General features: G+C 42.1%; 1 protein-coding gene across 1 annotated transcript in view; it reads right to left on the bottom strand.

The window, feature by feature from the left end:
* LOC119483949 (neural cell adhesion molecule 2-like) overlaps nucleotides 1-18,504 on the bottom strand; it is a 529,018-nt gene that overhangs the window by 81,593 nt on the left and 428,921 nt on the right. The window contains 3 exon segments of the mRNA XM_037762474.1: nucleotides 6,655-6,792; nucleotides 9,630-9,773; nucleotides 16,242-16,448. Coding sequence (XP_037618402.1) covers nucleotides 6,655-6,792; nucleotides 9,630-9,773; nucleotides 16,242-16,448 — 489 coding nt within the window.

The raw sequence follows: 18,504 nt of genomic DNA, 5'->3' as shown, positions 1-18,504 counted from the left end.
ACATATCAAACTAACGAGATATAATGTGTTAAAAAATGAGGTTTCCCCCTATTTCCAGTCTTTATGCTAAGCTAACCTAAACTGCTGCCTTACACCTACATAAAAGCATTAATGACCTTCTCTAACTAACTCATGGCAAGAAAGCATATTTCCAAAAACGGTAAAACTATTCCTTTAAGTGAGCGAGCAAGCCAGGTTGTATTATTCATGGACATTTATGTTGGCTAGTGTGACATGCATGACTCTATCTGATGTGCATACCACACATGGGATGAAAAATGAGTTTGTCTATCTATAACATGTCTTATTTCATGGGATTCCCCTCAACGTTCAGGGATGAAAAATGGCCGCATGTCATGGCAGGAAGGACAAATATGTCCATGATAAAGTAATGGTGTCACAGCGAGGGAGAGCCAGGAACGCAGACTGCTGTGATACTGATCTGTAATTTTAAAAGCTTATTGAAAGCATAGAAAGCAAAATTCATTCGTTCTGTAACCACTTATCCTATTCAGGGTCGCGGGGGGGGGATAGACAACCATTCACATTCATCACACCTACGGGCAATTTAGAGTCAACAATTAACCTAACCTGTATGTCTTTGGACTGTGGGGGGAAACCGGAGCACCCGGAGAAAACCCACGCTAACACAGGGAGAACATGCAAACTCCCCAAGTCATTACATACAGTAATTATATCAATGTTTCACCACAGTTACCATAATTGGAAATCTCTTATTCCTTTACATTGTGTTCACGTACTGTGGATGGGAGGCTTACACAACTCCCCTATGCTAACTTTTTAGGTCACATCCTGAAATGTTCGGCGTCCTTTCAGAGCTTGTTTTGCCCTCAGGTTGATTAGCCATTCAGTGGGTGGCCCTCTTCCTCGATACGCCATCATCCTCATCTACGGCTCGCTTTGATGATACACTGGAGACCGGGAGCTGCGGCGGGTCAGCGGAGCTTCATTCGCTGCATGCTTATGGGCAAGAAAACCACTCTTTTATCAACCGAGCCGTGAATATTTATGACTTCACATGGGGGGGAAAAAAAGTATACAGTACGCTATTTCAGTTCTGCTTTCAGACAAATATTGTTCTGCATGACTGGTTAAAGCAGCGTCTGTTAACACATTGCTGAAGCACTCTTCTGACACGCCGTGTCAAAAGAGCAGCATGATATCTCGTTGCTACAAGCTCAATATACTCTGTGTAACGCACGACTTGGAGGTGGTGATCCAGTTCAGTTGTAGTTTACAATAAAAAAAGAGTCACAATCAACTCGGCTGGTAGTTGCAGCAAACAATTCACAATCATATTGAAGCGTTATGCAGGGATTTTGAACAAACGATCCAATCTTTAACTTGTGAATGAAAGAAATCATCAACGCTATTGTCAGACGCAACATGCTTTCTTGCTAGTCAACGAGAGGCTGAATAATTGACATGTTCAACCTTCACAACCGGCTGAAAACTTTTCAATTGTCTCACTTTTCCTTTACAGCGTCAGGTTTACGAGACTTTTCTGCTAATTGAGTCCTTAAAATAAAGTTGTCAAAGTGCTCTGAGGTTGACCTGAGGGCTTTTCAGACATGGAAAACTGCTGGCCTCATCCAATTGTTAAATAAATAGTCTTTTGTTAACCAGTCATAGGTGTCAGTTACGTAAATGTACCTCATATTTAACCCCTATTTGCCTGCATGCGCTATGTAAAGGATTTTGCTTCATATAGAGCTTTGCTTCCGGATTTAAATAAAACATTTAGGGAGGGAATGTTGACGAGTAACCTGACCCTGTCAGATGGTTTTATCCCCCTCTGTGTCGTCTCACCGGGTCTCACCACCTAAGCCACGTCTGTAGCAATTCTCACGTGATCTTGTGACATCGCGAGAGCCCAGCTGCAAGGTTAGTTGGCTAGTGCTCTTACAGCAAAGAGACGGACAACACGTGTTTAATCAAGAATGTCCTCACAAGGGGAGTCCTACACTTACGCTTCAAACATACACTAAATTATGGCGAAGGTTCTATTTAGCGTATAAATGGGTTCTATGGGTACCCACGAGTCTCCCCTTTACAGACATGCCCACTTTATGATGATCACATGCAGTTTGGGGCAAGTCATAGTCAAGTCAGCACACTGACACACTGACAGCTGTTGTTGCCTGTTGGGCTGCAGTTTGCCATGTTATGATTGGAGCATATTGTTTTATGCTAAATGTAGTACCTGTGAGGATTTCTGGACAATATTTGTCATTGTTTTGTGTTGTTAATTGATTTCCAATAATACATATATGCATACATTAGCATCCTTGAGGAGTATGAAATACTTCCCTTTAAGGTACATTTTGAATAGATAAATCGAGATTAAATATTTTTTTCGATTGACAGCTTGACTATGAACCAATACAACAAAGCAAATTCCTTGGGGATAAACCAGATTCTGATTCTAGTTGGGCAACTGAAGCAGCAAAAGAAAAAAGAAATGGCGGTCCAAAAAGCAGTCCAGGAGGCTTTGTGCAGATTCAGCGTCCTCCCTGTTGGCTGTCACCTGTTCTGTATGGACAAGAATCCATGTCCATTCCTGACTCTGGCACAAAAGAGAGCTTTTAAGTGCTCACTGTTGGACCTGAGGAGACGATGTGGAGCCAGAGGAAGCCCTCGGTTTAAACCTCATCCTTTCGTCTCTCTTCTTCCTCCAGCGGTCTTCAGACATTGAAAGACTGTTTCTGGCTGTTTGTTTATCTTACCTCACTGGTTTATCCCCAGGCACCACAACAGAAAACAGCTCGCCATCCGCAGCTGATTGATAAAACATGTAGCGCAGTCTGTTGCACTCATTGATATACCTGAGCCTCCTAGCAATCTACTCTATCTGCTTGTGTTTCCGGGGCCTCTGTGTTGTTGGACCAGTCCAGGTTGTTGTTGATATTCTCTGGTAAACCTGCTGGCTTCCTGTTCCTTTGGAAATCTTCTGCTAAGATGGCTATTCTTGCACTCACGATTGCAACCCACAGAAGGGGAATAATCCTGGCGAATACTCCGAGTGACATGCCCCGTAAATATAAAGGCAGTGGAAAAGGGAGAGAACAATGCTACTCCCTTTTTCCAGACCTACAAAAATAGGTCTTCAGAGTAGGAAGAGATTTACATGTCGAGCTTGAGGGCAGGAAACGGAAATGAACATCACAGGCCTCGGTGCATGGAAAACAACTCCTATAGGGGCTGCTGCTGTACAAGAAGCACAAGCCTGGATGCAAGCTCATATCATTGGCATTTGAGTCTATCTCTGGCAACAATTCAGACCAGCTCAGGATAGCTAAAAGAGACTCTGAACAATGGGATGACTGCTGACCTTGGAGCAAACGCCGGTTTGACATCGTAGGACAACAAACTTGCAAGTTTGGTTGTTCGAAAGGTGATAAAAGTACGACAAATACAACAACAACAAGCTGTAACTGCACAATTTGCACATCCAGCCAACACAGAGTGATATTAGCATTCATTTGGAGGTATGCTTCAAGCGACATGATGAAATACAAATAATTCTGGAAACGATGCTGATGAGAGTGAACCAAAACATTAAAAGCTGCAGGTCATAAAACCAAAACAGTGAGCTGAAAGACACTCAAACTCTACGTAGAGCTGAGGGGAACTGATAATTGTCTGTGGATCTATCACAATGAACGATCCCTTTCACATTACACATATTCATTTGAGTAATTGTTGATATAAAAAAAAATATTATAGCAGCTTTAAAGGTGCTATATATATATATGTATATATATATATATACATGTATATATATATATACGTTCTTTTGCTGTTAGCAACACTAGCTGCAAGCCGCCGGCTCAGCTGTCGCCATGTTGAGAGCTGTGCGGAGGCAACATAAATGCGCCTAATCTTGTATTTAGCACCTTTAAAGCTGCAGTAGGCAGTATATTTTTGGCATAATTGGGCAAAAATTCCATAATAACCTTTCAGTATATTGTAATTCAAGTTTTCTGAGAGATAACTAGACTTCTGCTCCTCCTCATGGCTCTGTTTTCAGGATTTAGAACATCTAGCCCGTGACGGAAGACTTTGACCAATCACAGGTCATTTCATTGAGAGAGCGTTCCTATTGGCTGTGCTCTGGTCATGTGACCGGAACTTGGCGTTCCTTCAACAGATTTCACAAGATGATTCTGAGAACATCTGAGGAGAGAAATAGGCATTAACGTAACATAATATTGATTCATATTTGATCAGCGCTGCCTAGTTTGACCGTTTGATCGGAGTTCGCGTGTGATTGACAGCTGGCTCTCATAGACGGCAGATGGATATATATATATATAAATTACTTTTTAAAATCAGATTTGCTCCAATGTCGCCTACTTCAGCTTTAAGTAAAAATTATTTTAAAACCATGAGAGAAGGACAGCTTTAAAAGCACATAAAGTGCATGTACTGCTGTAGATAGATGTCCCCTAGCCTGGTGGTAACATATTGGACGAACTCATTAGTTATATAAAGTTTTCTCTAACTACTTTATATATATAAAATAGACAAAAAGGAGTTTTCTACAAATCAGATTTGGTCTCCTTCAGGCTCAACTCTCTAAATGTGAGAGTCTTTAGGGATCAACTTGGATGAGTGTCCTTGAGGCAAAGTGAAGTTCACTTAACTGTCTCCCTCGTAGAGCGTGCTCTTCTCAGGACACTCAGCAAAGCGCTCCGCAGACCCGTCCCGTCTCAGCACCACATGGCAAGTGTCGTGTCGCTGCAATAATAGGTCGCGGCTCATTGAGCAGGCTTATTGGATCTTCCTCAGAAGTGAGGTAAGTGGTGTGCTAAATTGAATGCAATTCATAGTTTTTGGGCGGAGGGCCGCTCTGCTATTACATTAGGTGGGAGAGAATTACATAGGCAGAGACAATATTGCAGCTGTTCAACCGTTACACGACGCTCGTGGCCTGAGTGAAATCACATTTCAATCACCTCGGCAGTCTCAGGTGACTCGCCGTAAATGAGGACAAATGAGGAAATTAAAATGACATCCTTCGATTTTTTGGCCCACGGAGCCCAAAGACGGTGCTAATTGAAATTTTCAATCACACTAAAGAAGAAGGAGAATTAAAAGATATCGGCGCAAGTGGAGCTGAATCTGTCAGAGCTGACAACTCTGTCCTGATACAACAAATGAGGGCATTCAACCTGAATTCCCAGCTCGGTTCCTGCACATCAAAATCATTGACTCGACTCTGCAGATGATCAAAACACTGTAAACAAGCTCTGCGATGTGTCATGTTGAAGTAGTCTAGTAACAGGCTCAACAACACTTACATGAGGTCTGTTATTATACTTTTAACCTTGGGCATCTGCAGACTTGAATGCCTCTTAGGAGGTGTTCATTTTTGGAAACAACAGCGGCAAGAAAACTAGAGGAAACTCAGTCCCTAATGCATGTTAATCTGTTGACACTGTGTGAAGAGGAGCATGTGTCTGTATTATGCATTGCTAAATCACTGAGGAAAAGGTGTATTGACACCAAACTTCACATGGAGCTCCAAAACACCTAATTACAACTTTTCACATTGAAAAAACTAAGATTCCCTGGTTTACTATGGAGTTATATAACTATAAAGCGAGGAATCTCTGTCTGTCTGTCTGTGTGTCCTTCATATATCTCGAGAACCGCTCCTCCGATCTACTTCACACTTGGCGGGTGTATTGCAGGGGACCCAAGGGAATGCTGTTTTGAATTTGGTGCAATTTCGGCAATATTAATAAACTTTCCTTCAGGGCTCTGCTGACTCAAGATTTGTCAAGTATTTAATACTGTCATATCACATATCTTGAAGTCAGAGGTCAAGGGATCCCTTTGAAAATGGTTTGGAATGTTATTTAGCCTCCTTCGCGACAAGCTAGTATGATTCCTTATGTTTTCTATTTTCATTGGATGCCAGTATCGTCACTCTAGCTTTATAACTGAGCCAGCTACAACCTCCGAAACATCGATTGTGTTAACGCGTTAAAGAAATTAGTGATGTTAAAACAAATTTGCGTTAATGTGTTATTATCGCGTCAACTTTGACAGATCTAATTGTAGCGTCATCCAGCATCCATGTAGCGTTGGCAGGCTATACCCAAGATCTAGCAACAAAAGTGAACTACAGTAACGGCCAGCGCTCTGCCCGCTGCAGACAACATTCTGGACTGAGTCTGCAGAGCACTGAACGAAAGTTTATGGACGTGATGCATGTCAAAATTGCAACAAATTCAAAAAGCAGTCCCTTGGGTCCCCAGCAATACACCCGCCAAATGTGAAGTACATCCCATGAGCAGTTTTCGAGATATGCAAAAGACACACAGACAGAGATTTCTCTCTTTATAGCGAGACTCGTGGGTACCCACAGAACCCATTTTCATTCACATATCTTGGACATTTAGAGTCAACAATGAACCTAACCCGCAGGTCTTTGTACTGTTGGGGGAAACCGGAGCAACCGGAGTAAATCCACGCTAACACGGGGAGATTATGCAAACTCACACGCAGGGATATACAATTCTAAATAGTTGGGAAAGTCCCTTTCAAGCACCGTGTGGTTGTACAACCGGTCTCGTCAGTCATCGCAATTCTTCAAATACAGTAATGACTCAAAATGTAACTCACCGTTGACGACCACAGCGATGTCCACAAAATCGATCTCGCCACGGGCCTCCACGCTGGCCTCGCAGCGGTACACGCCCTCGTCAAGCTTGGTCACCTGATGGACCTGGAGGTTGTTGTTTGGCAGCACCTGGAACCTGCCTTCACAGCACGGGCGATGAGGAAGAAGAGGAAGAGGACAGACAGGAAGAGAGAGAGAGAGAGGGAAGAGGAAAAAGAACAACAGCGTATGATAGAGAGAGAGAGAGAGAGGCGAGATAAGGGAGTTAGGAAAACAGCAGGAGAAAATTGCCATCTCCACTCTTCAGCAGTTAGACTGTCAATCTTCACTTCAGCACATTTACCTGATAAAGTCCACACAGATAAACACTCGCGCAATTACAGTCCCAAACACTCCCTCCCATTGAGATTGGCCAGGAGTGATAAGGCCTCTATCTCATGTCTCTCACGCTAAGATATTTATAACCATGCATCGTGATTAGAGCCGAATGATTAACAAAAAAACCCTTCTTCTGCATGTTTCATCATCACCGTGGCACTGTAGATTTGAATTTCAATTAAAAAACGTGACAGATCCGAGGGGTCACTCTTTCTAATCAGTGCTCGGGCGTGCATTTTGTCTGGATGGCGGACGGGGAGGTGGTGGAGAGAGTTGTAAATCAGGGCGGAGGAGAAGAGGAAATAATGAGACTACTGGTTCCCTCTATCAGAAAATAATATAGCAGACAGTTAATCTGTCCTTCGAGTGCTTCTCTACCTCTATGTGTCCTTTTTAGCAAAAGAGAAGAGCTTAAAAAATGATATAGCCTTAAATCAAATGGGACAGAATATGACTGACAACATGATTGTATATCGAGTATGAATACACCCTAGAAATAGCTCTTTTCAGGGTGCTGGTTTGCATTGCATCTCATGGGAAGCACCGTCCAACCGCTCTATAATCCATTCTCTCAGTCGCTTGTTAACATGGTTTCTGTCCAAGTTATACGCCTCCTTCAGGGCTGATGGGATTTCTATTTATAGAATTTGATATCCTTGTCTTATTGTGAAGCCGCACAAAAGAAGGGGAATAGCATTTCCTCGAGAACGGTATTTTTTGGCACATTAGCGAGTCTTTTCATTGAGAGAGACAAATGGGCACATCGGGACTCATGAGCATTTTCCCTCTCAATAATCAAGTGTGTTTGGCAGGTTTTACATTCAAATTGTAATCCTTTGGAGATTGCTGCTTACTTGCAACTTCTATTACCATCATAATCCACTATTGGAATAATCAAGATCAGTTACACAGTTTGATCATGCGGAACTTGATACGTGCCCTACTAATTATATCACAAATGTTACTCTTTAAAGCTCTGGAAATTGGGTTTCCAGTCTTATCTTTCTCTGGATAACAATAAATATTCATGACTAAATAAACAACCTTAAAAGGCGGGCCCATCTGCATTCTGTTCTGTTATTTTTTCAAATGGAAACGCCCACTCGTAGGTTACCAAAGTAAGCTAATCAATAAGGTTATGAATAATGTGAATGCTAGCACTAGCTGAGCCAATGTTAGCTGTGCTAAGTTTGGAAATAACTGAAAGGGTTCGGATTTTTTGCAGTGGGGTTGTATGTATACTCTCCTGTTCTGCAAGGTAAAATGACTGTTTTTGTGAATGGAGTCTGGCGGCTTTGAAGGAAGCAATATAATGGCGTCAGTATCAGTTTAAGTGTACGCTATATTTAGAATATTTTCACTGCTTTACCTCGCCGTCAAACAGCCATTTCCGACGGGGGACTGAAGTCGTTATATCGCTGTCTTCAAAGTCACCAGACTCCATTCACAAAAACAGTAATTTAACTTTGCACGACATTGAGAGTTGATGGTCTACCGCTGCATCGATCGGTTAGTTTGTTTGTGTTATTTTGTGACTTTCAGATCTGAACTAACGTGGCGTCCACAGCTTCCCTGCCGGTACTCCTGTCTGCTTCTCCAAACCGGGAGCATGCCGATCGCCATCTAAATTACTGTAGATCATACGCTGACTATGGAAAGATATGTCAGGTCACGTGGGAAAAAGTTTTTAGAAGGGCTTGGGAAAATATAATTTTTACGTTAAAATATGCGTAATTCAACCTAAATTTGAATGTTTGGATTTGAATACATAAGGAACACCACTGGGAAGATACAGAATGATATACATTTTTTTAATAATAATAATAATAATGGACCCGCCCTTTAAAATAAAAACAGAAATGTGTAATATTTATGAAGATTAAAACACTCAAAAACTCTGATCTGCTTCATCAGGTTAGGACAACACAAATACACAAATCTCTGATGTGAAATAACACAAAGTACTTCAACTTTGGCAGTTGTTCTTCATTAAAAGCAACTAATTATAAAATAAAATATAATTCCCACCCAAACACCATCTATCCATCCATTTTCTAAATAATGTTTCCCATTAAGACCTTTTGTCTTAAAGGTACCATGTGGAGCAAACAAACTAAATGATGTTAAAAATGCATTGTTTGTTTGTATCCTTGAGGCCCACTAAAGTATATCCTTCCTCATAAAACATTTACAAAGCTGTTTTTTTAAAGACTTTGAAACCTACATTCATGTTTGTCTTCTTCTTCACTGCCTTTGTTGGCACACTGCTACAATTTCCTGGCACGTTAACATGACACAAAAGCATCGGCAGGACATGTGCACAAAACAGGGACTTTAAAAACTCCACAGGGAACCTTTAATTTGGTAGTAGTTGCCCTACTTAGCAAATAATTGTATTCTAAAAGTCATTCTTCTTCATTTTCACCAAATTATTTTCTACCCTGATAATCCAACTTCTATCCATTTAAACCAAATTTAGACCACATCGGGGTCATGTGGACTTTTAAACATTATTTTATTTTATATAAAGTGAAAGAAAGAAAAGAGTAACAGAAGTATAATCAAGATCTCATTGTGAAAGAAGGTCATGAAAACTTACTGTGGTTCTCCTCCGTGATCTCTTTGTCCTGGTAGTACCACACCACCACGGGCACCGGCGAGCTAATGACATCGCAGACCACCTCCGCCGTCTCGCCGTGGCGGAACTCCTGTGGTGACTGAACATCCCGAAACGTCAGCCGCTCTGAGAGATCAAACAAGATGGAGATGGAACAGCTTTTTTTTTTTTTCTTCTTCTTCTGCGAGCATTCAGAGCAATTTATTGCAGGTCTGAACATCAAAAGGAAAATAAGAAAAAGAGTGCTGTGCTTTTAACTAGGCCTGTTTGGACTGAATCTGGGGTTAGGGGTTCGGAGAAGCTGCTTTAAAATAAATTTCCTTCCAATTTTCTTGTCTGGGTTGCATCCCGTAAATTGAGTGTTTGCCTTTTTCGGGTAGTTTTTATAACGCGGGGGAAAGTGTTGGGATGGCCTCTATTTGGAAGCATGTGTGGCTGTCCACGTTGCCTGCAAAAGTAAAAAAAACTAAGAAAGAAATCACATTTTTTCCCTTGCACTGAATAAATGATATGTTTTCTTCAAGGCATTTGTCCTTGTGCCATATAAATATGTCTATTTCCCCCTAAAAATATAAGTTTATTGTGTCAATATTCAGTATGTACAGTTTCCTAGTGGTAGTAACTCGCCTGTGGGTGGTCGTGTCATTATAACATGACTTAAGGCCTTTACGTGACAAATAAACAACACGAAAATGCAAAATATTGGTGATCAACCATATGAATAGATGATAACAGCCGTCTGAACCTACTAGTAGGTGTAGCAGCTGATAACATTTGAAGCAGTTGCACCACATTCTGCGTTTTTACAGGGGGGTTAAGTGCTGGACTATTTCTTGACCGGGACCAGGTAACAGTTGGTACCGATCAAGAAATTTTCCGGCCAATAACCCCCCTCTGGCCCAGTCTTTGGCTGTAGATTTAGCATTTTTTCACATTAAACTCGGTGAAATTACAGTTGAGTTCCACCAAAGCACTTGTGATTGTTGGAAAGAGTAACAACGACGGTTTAGGTGAGTTTTATTTTGTTTCTGTCCCGTTGAAATGTTTTACGATGCTCCGCTCAGCTCAGCTGATCTCAACATAAACAAAAATACACGTGGATGATGGTGCAGGCGGTGGACCGACCAAACTTGCCATCTTTAGAACCATGCAGGTAGAGTCACCAAAAACTACATTACCATGTGACTTCATGCCTCGCAATCCAGGCGTAAAGAATTTGGAGACAAGCGCATGAGGAAACAATGTGTGCCTGGGAAATGGATGGATGGATTCACTCAGAAAAATCAAATAAAACAAAAGCTAAATCCGGCTTTGACTGTTTTCTGGGACACAGATAAGGCGATTCAGATGAAACAGCACAGGAGACAGAAGGGTGGCCGTTACTCTCGCTGCCAATCACAACCACGACAAAAAAAAAGAAAAAGAAAATCAATGAGCGGAGCTATTCTGCATCCTCTGTTTGCATAATTAGACCAGAACACAGGCAGCCTTTGATTCACTCTTTTCTTGGTTTCAGGAGCGCTTTCAGTGACGGTTTGAAGCTGTGTCCTCCCTCTTGACAAACATTTGGTGTTTTGACAAACTGCTTTTATGGGGACACTGTTCCTGGACCAGCACTTCTCCACAAACAGTACCTGATCCTCCTTCGAACCCCGCTCTCGTTCGGGTAGTCGGCTTTGATGTGCGCCGGGGCTGGCGTCGCAACCACCTGCCATCATCTGCGTGCAAGGTGTGAATAAATCGACGACAGCTCCCCTATCAGTCCCTTCCGTTAGCGAGGCTTCCGCATTAGCATTTTGCTGTGTGATTTATGCCAGGCTGCTCCCAAGAATGAGCTTTCTCTCCCCGACTGTGCCCTCCGCCTGTGAACGTGCCTGGCATCTCAGTGTCTTCATTAACTTCAAGGATGCCATCGCATGTTTTTGTCTCTCCCTCCGTCACTTTCTTATCAATTTCCATCTTGTGTTCCTTTTATTTCCAAAATCTCACACCCTCAGTCTCTCTCTCAGATGTCACTTGTATCCATTTCCTTCCTCTTTTGTTGTCAAAGTGCTCTACAAGAGAAGTAAGGGAAACATCCTCTCCAGAGTTACACTCTGCTGCACACTTGACACTGGCGAACTGAGAATATACTCAGTACTCCAGGGTGTCTCTTTCGCCGTTCGCCACGCATCATTGCAAGGATAAAAGTCTGATATGTGGATGAGCCAAAGTTGCTGGATCTCTCTCAACTGGGAGGCAGCTTCGTTCCCGTCTTCACTGGCCAATTTTTGCTGGTTTAGGGAAATTGGCTGTGCAGCATTATTGCTTTGTCCATTAATAAACTAAGAGGAAATGAAAGGAGGCGTCGCCGGCATTGTCCTTGCTTACTTTATTATGAGCTTCCTGTCGCCTTTTATGGCTGCAAACGGCTGCAGTTAATTCAAAGCAATTTTCATATTTTGCTATCAGTGAACTTTCAGGGAAAAGCTATTTAAATTTCCATCTTCTGTGTGGGCCAGCGAGAGCTTTATCTCAGAACAAGAGCCGACAGCCATGCTAGCAGCTCTGAGCTATATGCTACATGCTCACAATGATAACGCTAACCTGCTGGGTGCTAATTCTTTTTAAAACTTTCTGTTACAGAAAAGCACTTAAATATTTAATATGTTGCTGGGTTTTATCATTCCTCCCTGGCCATTTTATATATATTTTTAACTTAATTTTATACTTTGGTATTTTTGGTTTTATGATTCCTCTGTTGTTGTTATTGCTGTTTTTTATCTGCCATTTTTTTTTTTATTTCTGGAAAGTACTTTGTAACAAGAAAAGTGCTATATAAATAAAGTTTATTATTTTATTATATTAATGATGATGGTGTAAGCACGCTAACATTTGCTAATCATCACTAAACACAAAGTACAGTTGAGGATGATGTAACTCTCATTAGTTCTGCAAATATTAGGTCAATAACAAAAGTATACAAAAGTACATTTTGGGCTGATGATGGCGCTAGAAGTTATTACGATTCGTCCTGAGGGGAACACGAATGTCGGTGCCAAATTTCATGCCAATCCACCCAATGGTTATAGAGACATTTTACTCAAAAGTCCTCATCCTCTGGGGACCATTAATATCCGCATCAAATATCATACCAATCTATCCAGTAATTGTCGAGACATTTCACTAAAAGCCAAAAATGTAAACCTCGTGGTGGCACCAAAGTCAGTAGGATTCATCCTCTGGGGACCATGAATGTAGGTACACTAGAGCTGCAACTATTAGTCGATTGTAAGAAAAATAATCAAAACTATTTAAACGATAAAAGTATATTAGTATATTGTGTTTTAACGAGAACAGGACGGACGTGAAGTCACATTGACCTTTGACTACCAAAATCGAATCAGTTCATCTTGACAAAGAACGTATATTCCCAGAAGTGAAAGTCAATTGTTCGTTCCATTGCAACATCAGCGCCCAGCAGCAAAGCTACGCTTCCGCCATTTTGGACTGAAAGCGACTACCAGGCTCCAGTAAAACGTCCGCCCAAAAGTGAAAAGTTAAATTATTTCTATTGTCATATTCTACCAAAATGGCTTAAATTGAACAACAAAATATTATAAATATAATAAGTCCAAAATGGCAACAGCAGCAGGAGTTTCGTCTCTCTGCTTCTATACTCTTTGTTCTTGAGTCCAAGTGGACGTCTGTGCCAAATTTGAAGAAATTCCCTCAAGACGTACCTGAGATATTGAGTTCATGAGAATGGGGCAGACGGATTGACAACCTGAAAACATGATGTCTTCGGCCACGGCCGCCGCGAAGACATAAAAAACAGCTTTTTTTCTTGTTTATATGAAGTCAATCCAAGTCCAGGCACCCGTTTGGATTCAAAACTGATCTGCCACTCCATGTAGCATGATTACAACAGGTCGTCATGGACATGTCAGCACCTACTGAGAGGATGTCAACACTTCCCTTCCCACAGGTCATGAATCCGTGTACAACATGTTGTAGCGCGCCCCGGCCTGTGCCCCGCCCGAGGAGTCTTCGCCTGCTCCGGCTGTGCGCCGGCAGAATGGCTGGCTGGAGCTTTAGGCAGGTTTTCATCCGCATGCTGCTCATGCAATCCATACCGAGGGGCCCCGAGTGAGTGGCGCCCGGTTACCATGGAAACAATGGTTTTAGGGAGCTGGTTATGTGGTGAATGAGGCGAGGGCTGAGTGGTGGCAGGTGTGATTGAGGCTGTGATGTCTCCCCTAATGGTTCGCTGGGAGAGGATGAAAAAGGCAACCACACAGCAGGGGAGGAGTGTGTGCACGTACAGGTATAAGTGTGTGTGTGTGTGTGCTGGAATCAAATCCCGTTACCTTGACGTTTTCTCCAATTAAAGTTGGGGGAAAACTCCTGTATCTGGGTATTTGGGTTAGACACATCTCAGAATTCTCTTTTGTAATCTTTCTGTGAGTGTGCGCCTTTTGCATGCCTTATAACGTTAATCCATTTCCTGTCACTGTGCTACTTGTGAACTGAAGCTTTTTAAGTTTTGGGAACTATATCCTCTGTATCTAAATATGGCCCCAGCAAGGATTCTAGCATTTTATAAACTTAAAGGTTTACGTCTTTTCACCTGAATATGTTCAGGGGCAGCAGCAAAACGGATTTAAGACACCTAAAATAACCAATTTTAAGTGTACGCTATATTTGGAATATTTTCGCTGGTTTACCTTGCCGCGAGACAGTTATACAGTCTATGGCAGGGGTCAGTAACCTGCGGCTCCGGAGCCACATGCGGCTCTTTAGCTCCTCTCCAGTGGCTCCCTGTGGATTTATAAAAATGGAAATGAATAACTGTTTTTTGTTTACATTTTCATTTTTATTTATCATTGTTGTAGGTCTATAGTACGACGGTACAACGGAGTATTAGGGCCAAAAAAACATAAATCTGAGATTTCAAGAATAAAGTCATAATATTATGAGAAAAAAAGTCATAGGTTTACGAGAATAAAAGTTGTAATAAAGTAGTAATTTTACGTGTTATTTTCCTTTTTTCTCTATGACTTTATTCTTGTAATATTACAACTTTTTTTCTCGTAAAGTTATGACTTTATGTTCGTAATTACGACTTCTTTTCTCGTTGAGTTAATAATTAATCCCAGATTTTTTTTCCCTCAATGTGGTCCTAATACTCCATAGTACATTGTCTCTTTGGCCCTCACTGCATTAGACTGATATACTATATACTTAGACTATAAACTGTGTTACCTTCATCACAATGATCAAATGTTTTGCAGCTCCAGGCAGATTTCTTTTTTTTTTTTTGCCTAAAATGGCTCTTTTGATAGTAAAGGTTGCTGACCCCTGGTCTATGGGAACTGAAGCTGTTATGTATGCTTTCGCCAAAGCAGCCAGTCTTCATTGAAAAAAACAGTAATTTTACCTCGTAGAACACAGGAGTTGCTGGTCTACCGCTGCCTCGATCGGTTAGTTTGTTTGCGTTATTGTGTGACTTGGTGAATCCAAATTAACCTTTTAAAACACCAAAGTCACATGACACACACAAACTAACGTATGGAAGAAGCGGTAGACCAGCAACCCCCCTGTGTTCTGCGAGCTAAAATTACAGATTTTTCCAATGGAGTCTGGTGGCTTTGGTGAGAGCATAGATGAATACAACTGTTTCAGTTCCCTGTCAGAAAGGGCTGTCTGATGGCAAGGTAAAGCGGTGAAAATATAGCATGAACTTAAACTTATAAAGATTTTTTTAGGTGTCTAAAATACATTTTGCTGCTGCCCCCGTCCACAGCAGTACATTACTTTGCTCCTGTGCTGCTACTCCTGTCTGTTTCTCGTGCTTACCGTCATCTGCTGTAGGTAATACACTGACTATGGATAAGTACCTCATAAAACCCCACTTCCAAACTATCCCTTTAGCACAGCCTTTATAACACCGACCATTTGTTAGTTGTTTAGTTGGGCAATTTAAGTCCCCCTAGGTTGCAAAAAGCCCTAAATATCCCAGAAAAAATACATGGAGGACATGAACTCAGTGTCCCCAATAGTAGTTACAATTCTGGTCCAACACGTTTTTTTTCTAATTCTTATCCTCAGTAAATCACAGGAATGAGCCGGTAGGGGTTAAGTTGGCTGTCTCGTTCAAGGACGCCGTAACAGGACAAACGGCGGTTAATTCACTGCCCGCCGTTGAGGATGGAACCTGCGATGGGACAGTCTCTGGAACCACTGAGCCACCCCCGCCTCGTAACATTAAGTTTTTCCCAGGAAATAGTGATGGGTCAGCAGGGCGGGTTAGCCTCAGTGCCACATCCCTCATTATGCCTGGCAGGAGCCAGGTCCCGTGGCATTACTAGCTGTCATTACACTTTAATCACAAGAACGAGTGTAACACACAAAGTCAGAGGTACACATGGGCCTGAAATGCACATGCACACAGACAGAGCTAGCATTTATAACAGCTTGTGGCTGTGCTGAGGCTGAGAATATGAATAAGCTGTGATCAAACACTAATGTGGGAGGTTTATTCCCTTCATGTCTTCTGAATCTCCTCGGGAGGCAAACATCTGCAGGTAAATGTGAGCGTTCTGTCAAGCTTACGGTAGATCTCCAGCACGACCGAGGCCTCCTCGGTGTGGCCGCCGGCGTCGGTGGCCTGGCAGCGGTAGATCCCCGCGTCCTCGATGATGGCGTTGTAAATGATGAGCCTGGACCGCGACGTCTCCGTGTGGAGCGCCATCCGCTTGGAGGCCACGATGCGCTCGCCCTGGGGGTTGTACCAGTCCAGCCTCACTGGCTCGCCAATAGCTGGAGGGGCAAAGTCAGAGGGAATAGAGTGATTATGATGTTTTAGCAGGATCATATGTTCACATTCGCTGCTTAGAAACGTTTCCATGATTACTCCCACTCACACCTGGGATCTACTCACATCATTTAAATGCCTAAAGATATTCCCTTTGCAACAAATCGTTGACTTCCAACAGCTTTATGCACTCTCCAAATTGGTCCAATAAGTTGAACCCGTTACCTCCCAGTCCCAAGATTATTTGTGAGAATATTGGATTGCCCATGAGTGATGTTAACTTGGCATCTCTATGCATGAAGCCTAGAGAGAAAGACAATAGAGTTTGAGAACAGCTGGTTGGTTTTCCTTTAATCAGCGAAGCTCTAGGCTTCATGATCGATGCGGGTCGGAGACTTTTTGCTTGCGTACGATGCCTGGACTCGCTTGCAAGTCTAGTTTCAATCTAAATGTTTTGTGTCTTTATCAAACAGATCAAACTACAGTGACAACAAAGACTGGGAGATAATGTAGGAAGACATGGACAAATCACTTAGTCCTGACTGATTTATTCAACAGTCGAACTGACTACTTACAATTCAATCTGACTTATATTATGCACAGTGGGCTACCTCCGGGTCTGAAAAGTGAAACAAATGCTGAAGTGCCTTCAACTTATACTAATTGTATAGAAGTCTATGAGAAAATGAGCCTACTTCTCACTTGATTTATTACCTCAGTAAACATTGTAAACATGAGTTTATGGTCTCAATCGCTAGTTTCAAGTCTTCTTCAATACCGCATGATGTTCATTTAGTAAATTATGGTCCCATTTATAGTCAGATAGACCATAAAGCAGGGGATGCTTCAGGGCGGGGCTACCTTCTGATTGACAGGTCGCTACCACGGCGTGTTTTCAGTTCATGAAAGTTAATTATAACCTTTTTGGTCGCCTAAAAATGACTTATTCAGCGCTCGGTTGTTCTTAGCTCCACCCTCTCGTGTCAATTCTGGTTGCAAAAAAACAAGAAGGCGACGGCCAAAATGCTGAATTGAGGCTTCAAAACGGCAGTCCACAAACCAACGGGTGACTACGTCCACTTCTTATATACATTCTATGATCATGCAACAATAATTGAATTGATTTGATGATAATCAGACTCTGAAATAATAATATACGTATATTCATACAGTGCTGCTCAGGTTTTACAAGTCAGTACAATAGCATTGCTGCTCGCTTTGGTCTGCTGAACAGCTGATCCAACAACGTTGTTGGATCTTGTCGAGGGAACAGACGGCCTGAAATTATATGATTATGTCATAATCTTGGATTTACATAGTTTATAAGTCTGGAACGGGGGCAGGGACATATGTAGGTTGTAAATTCCATTCTCATTTCCAAGATTATGCACATACACAGAAACAAAAAGCGAAGTCGAACCCTGATTAAAATGGCGTCCATATGCAGCCTGTGAAACATGGACTCGTTTGCAGGCTACTGTAGGAGATGATGTCACCATCTGCGAGCAGCAGGTGCCCTTCGCCTGTAAATTCTGCAAATAAAAGTGTCAGTGTGGAGCGCCGTTACTCGGCCCATCAATCACCCGGAGCCTTGAACACGAGAGGTAGACGGACAGAGGCTTGTCCAGTCCCTCAGAGACAGGTCGCATGGATTTAAATGAGGGAATAGAAGTGATACAGGCTTGTGACAAATGTGTTGTGTTCAGGAATAATGGGAGAAGCCAGTGGTGAGAGATAACCCCAGAGAGAGAGAGAGAACAGGAAGGAGTGTTCTGCTCTAGGGGCTGTCGCGGTGAAGGAATTTCCCCTGCGGTGATAATGATTGGCTCAATGGCGCGATATGCTGTATTATTTTTCAAATTACTTACTGATTTTAGTGCTACATAAATATGTATGTATGTACGATGGTTCATCTCAAGAGCTCCCAGGTGGAACTATGAGGAGATGGTTTGATGTAGGAGCAAGATTTTGCTGGAAACATGTTTGTCCATATGTTACATACAGCATCAATAATAATCTCCCAGTTTGATAGCGCGCCACATAATGGTAAATGATGAGCTG

The sequence above is a fragment of the Sebastes umbrosus genome, chromosome 24 (assembly GCF_015220745.1).
Source record: "Sebastes umbrosus isolate fSebUmb1 chromosome 24, fSebUmb1.pri, whole genome shotgun sequence".
Taxonomy (NCBI): Eukaryota; Metazoa; Chordata; class Actinopteri; order Perciformes; family Sebastidae; genus Sebastes; species Sebastes umbrosus.
The sequence above is the reverse complement of the archived record's forward strand: the minus strand, read 5'-3'. Positions and strand labels throughout refer to the sequence as shown.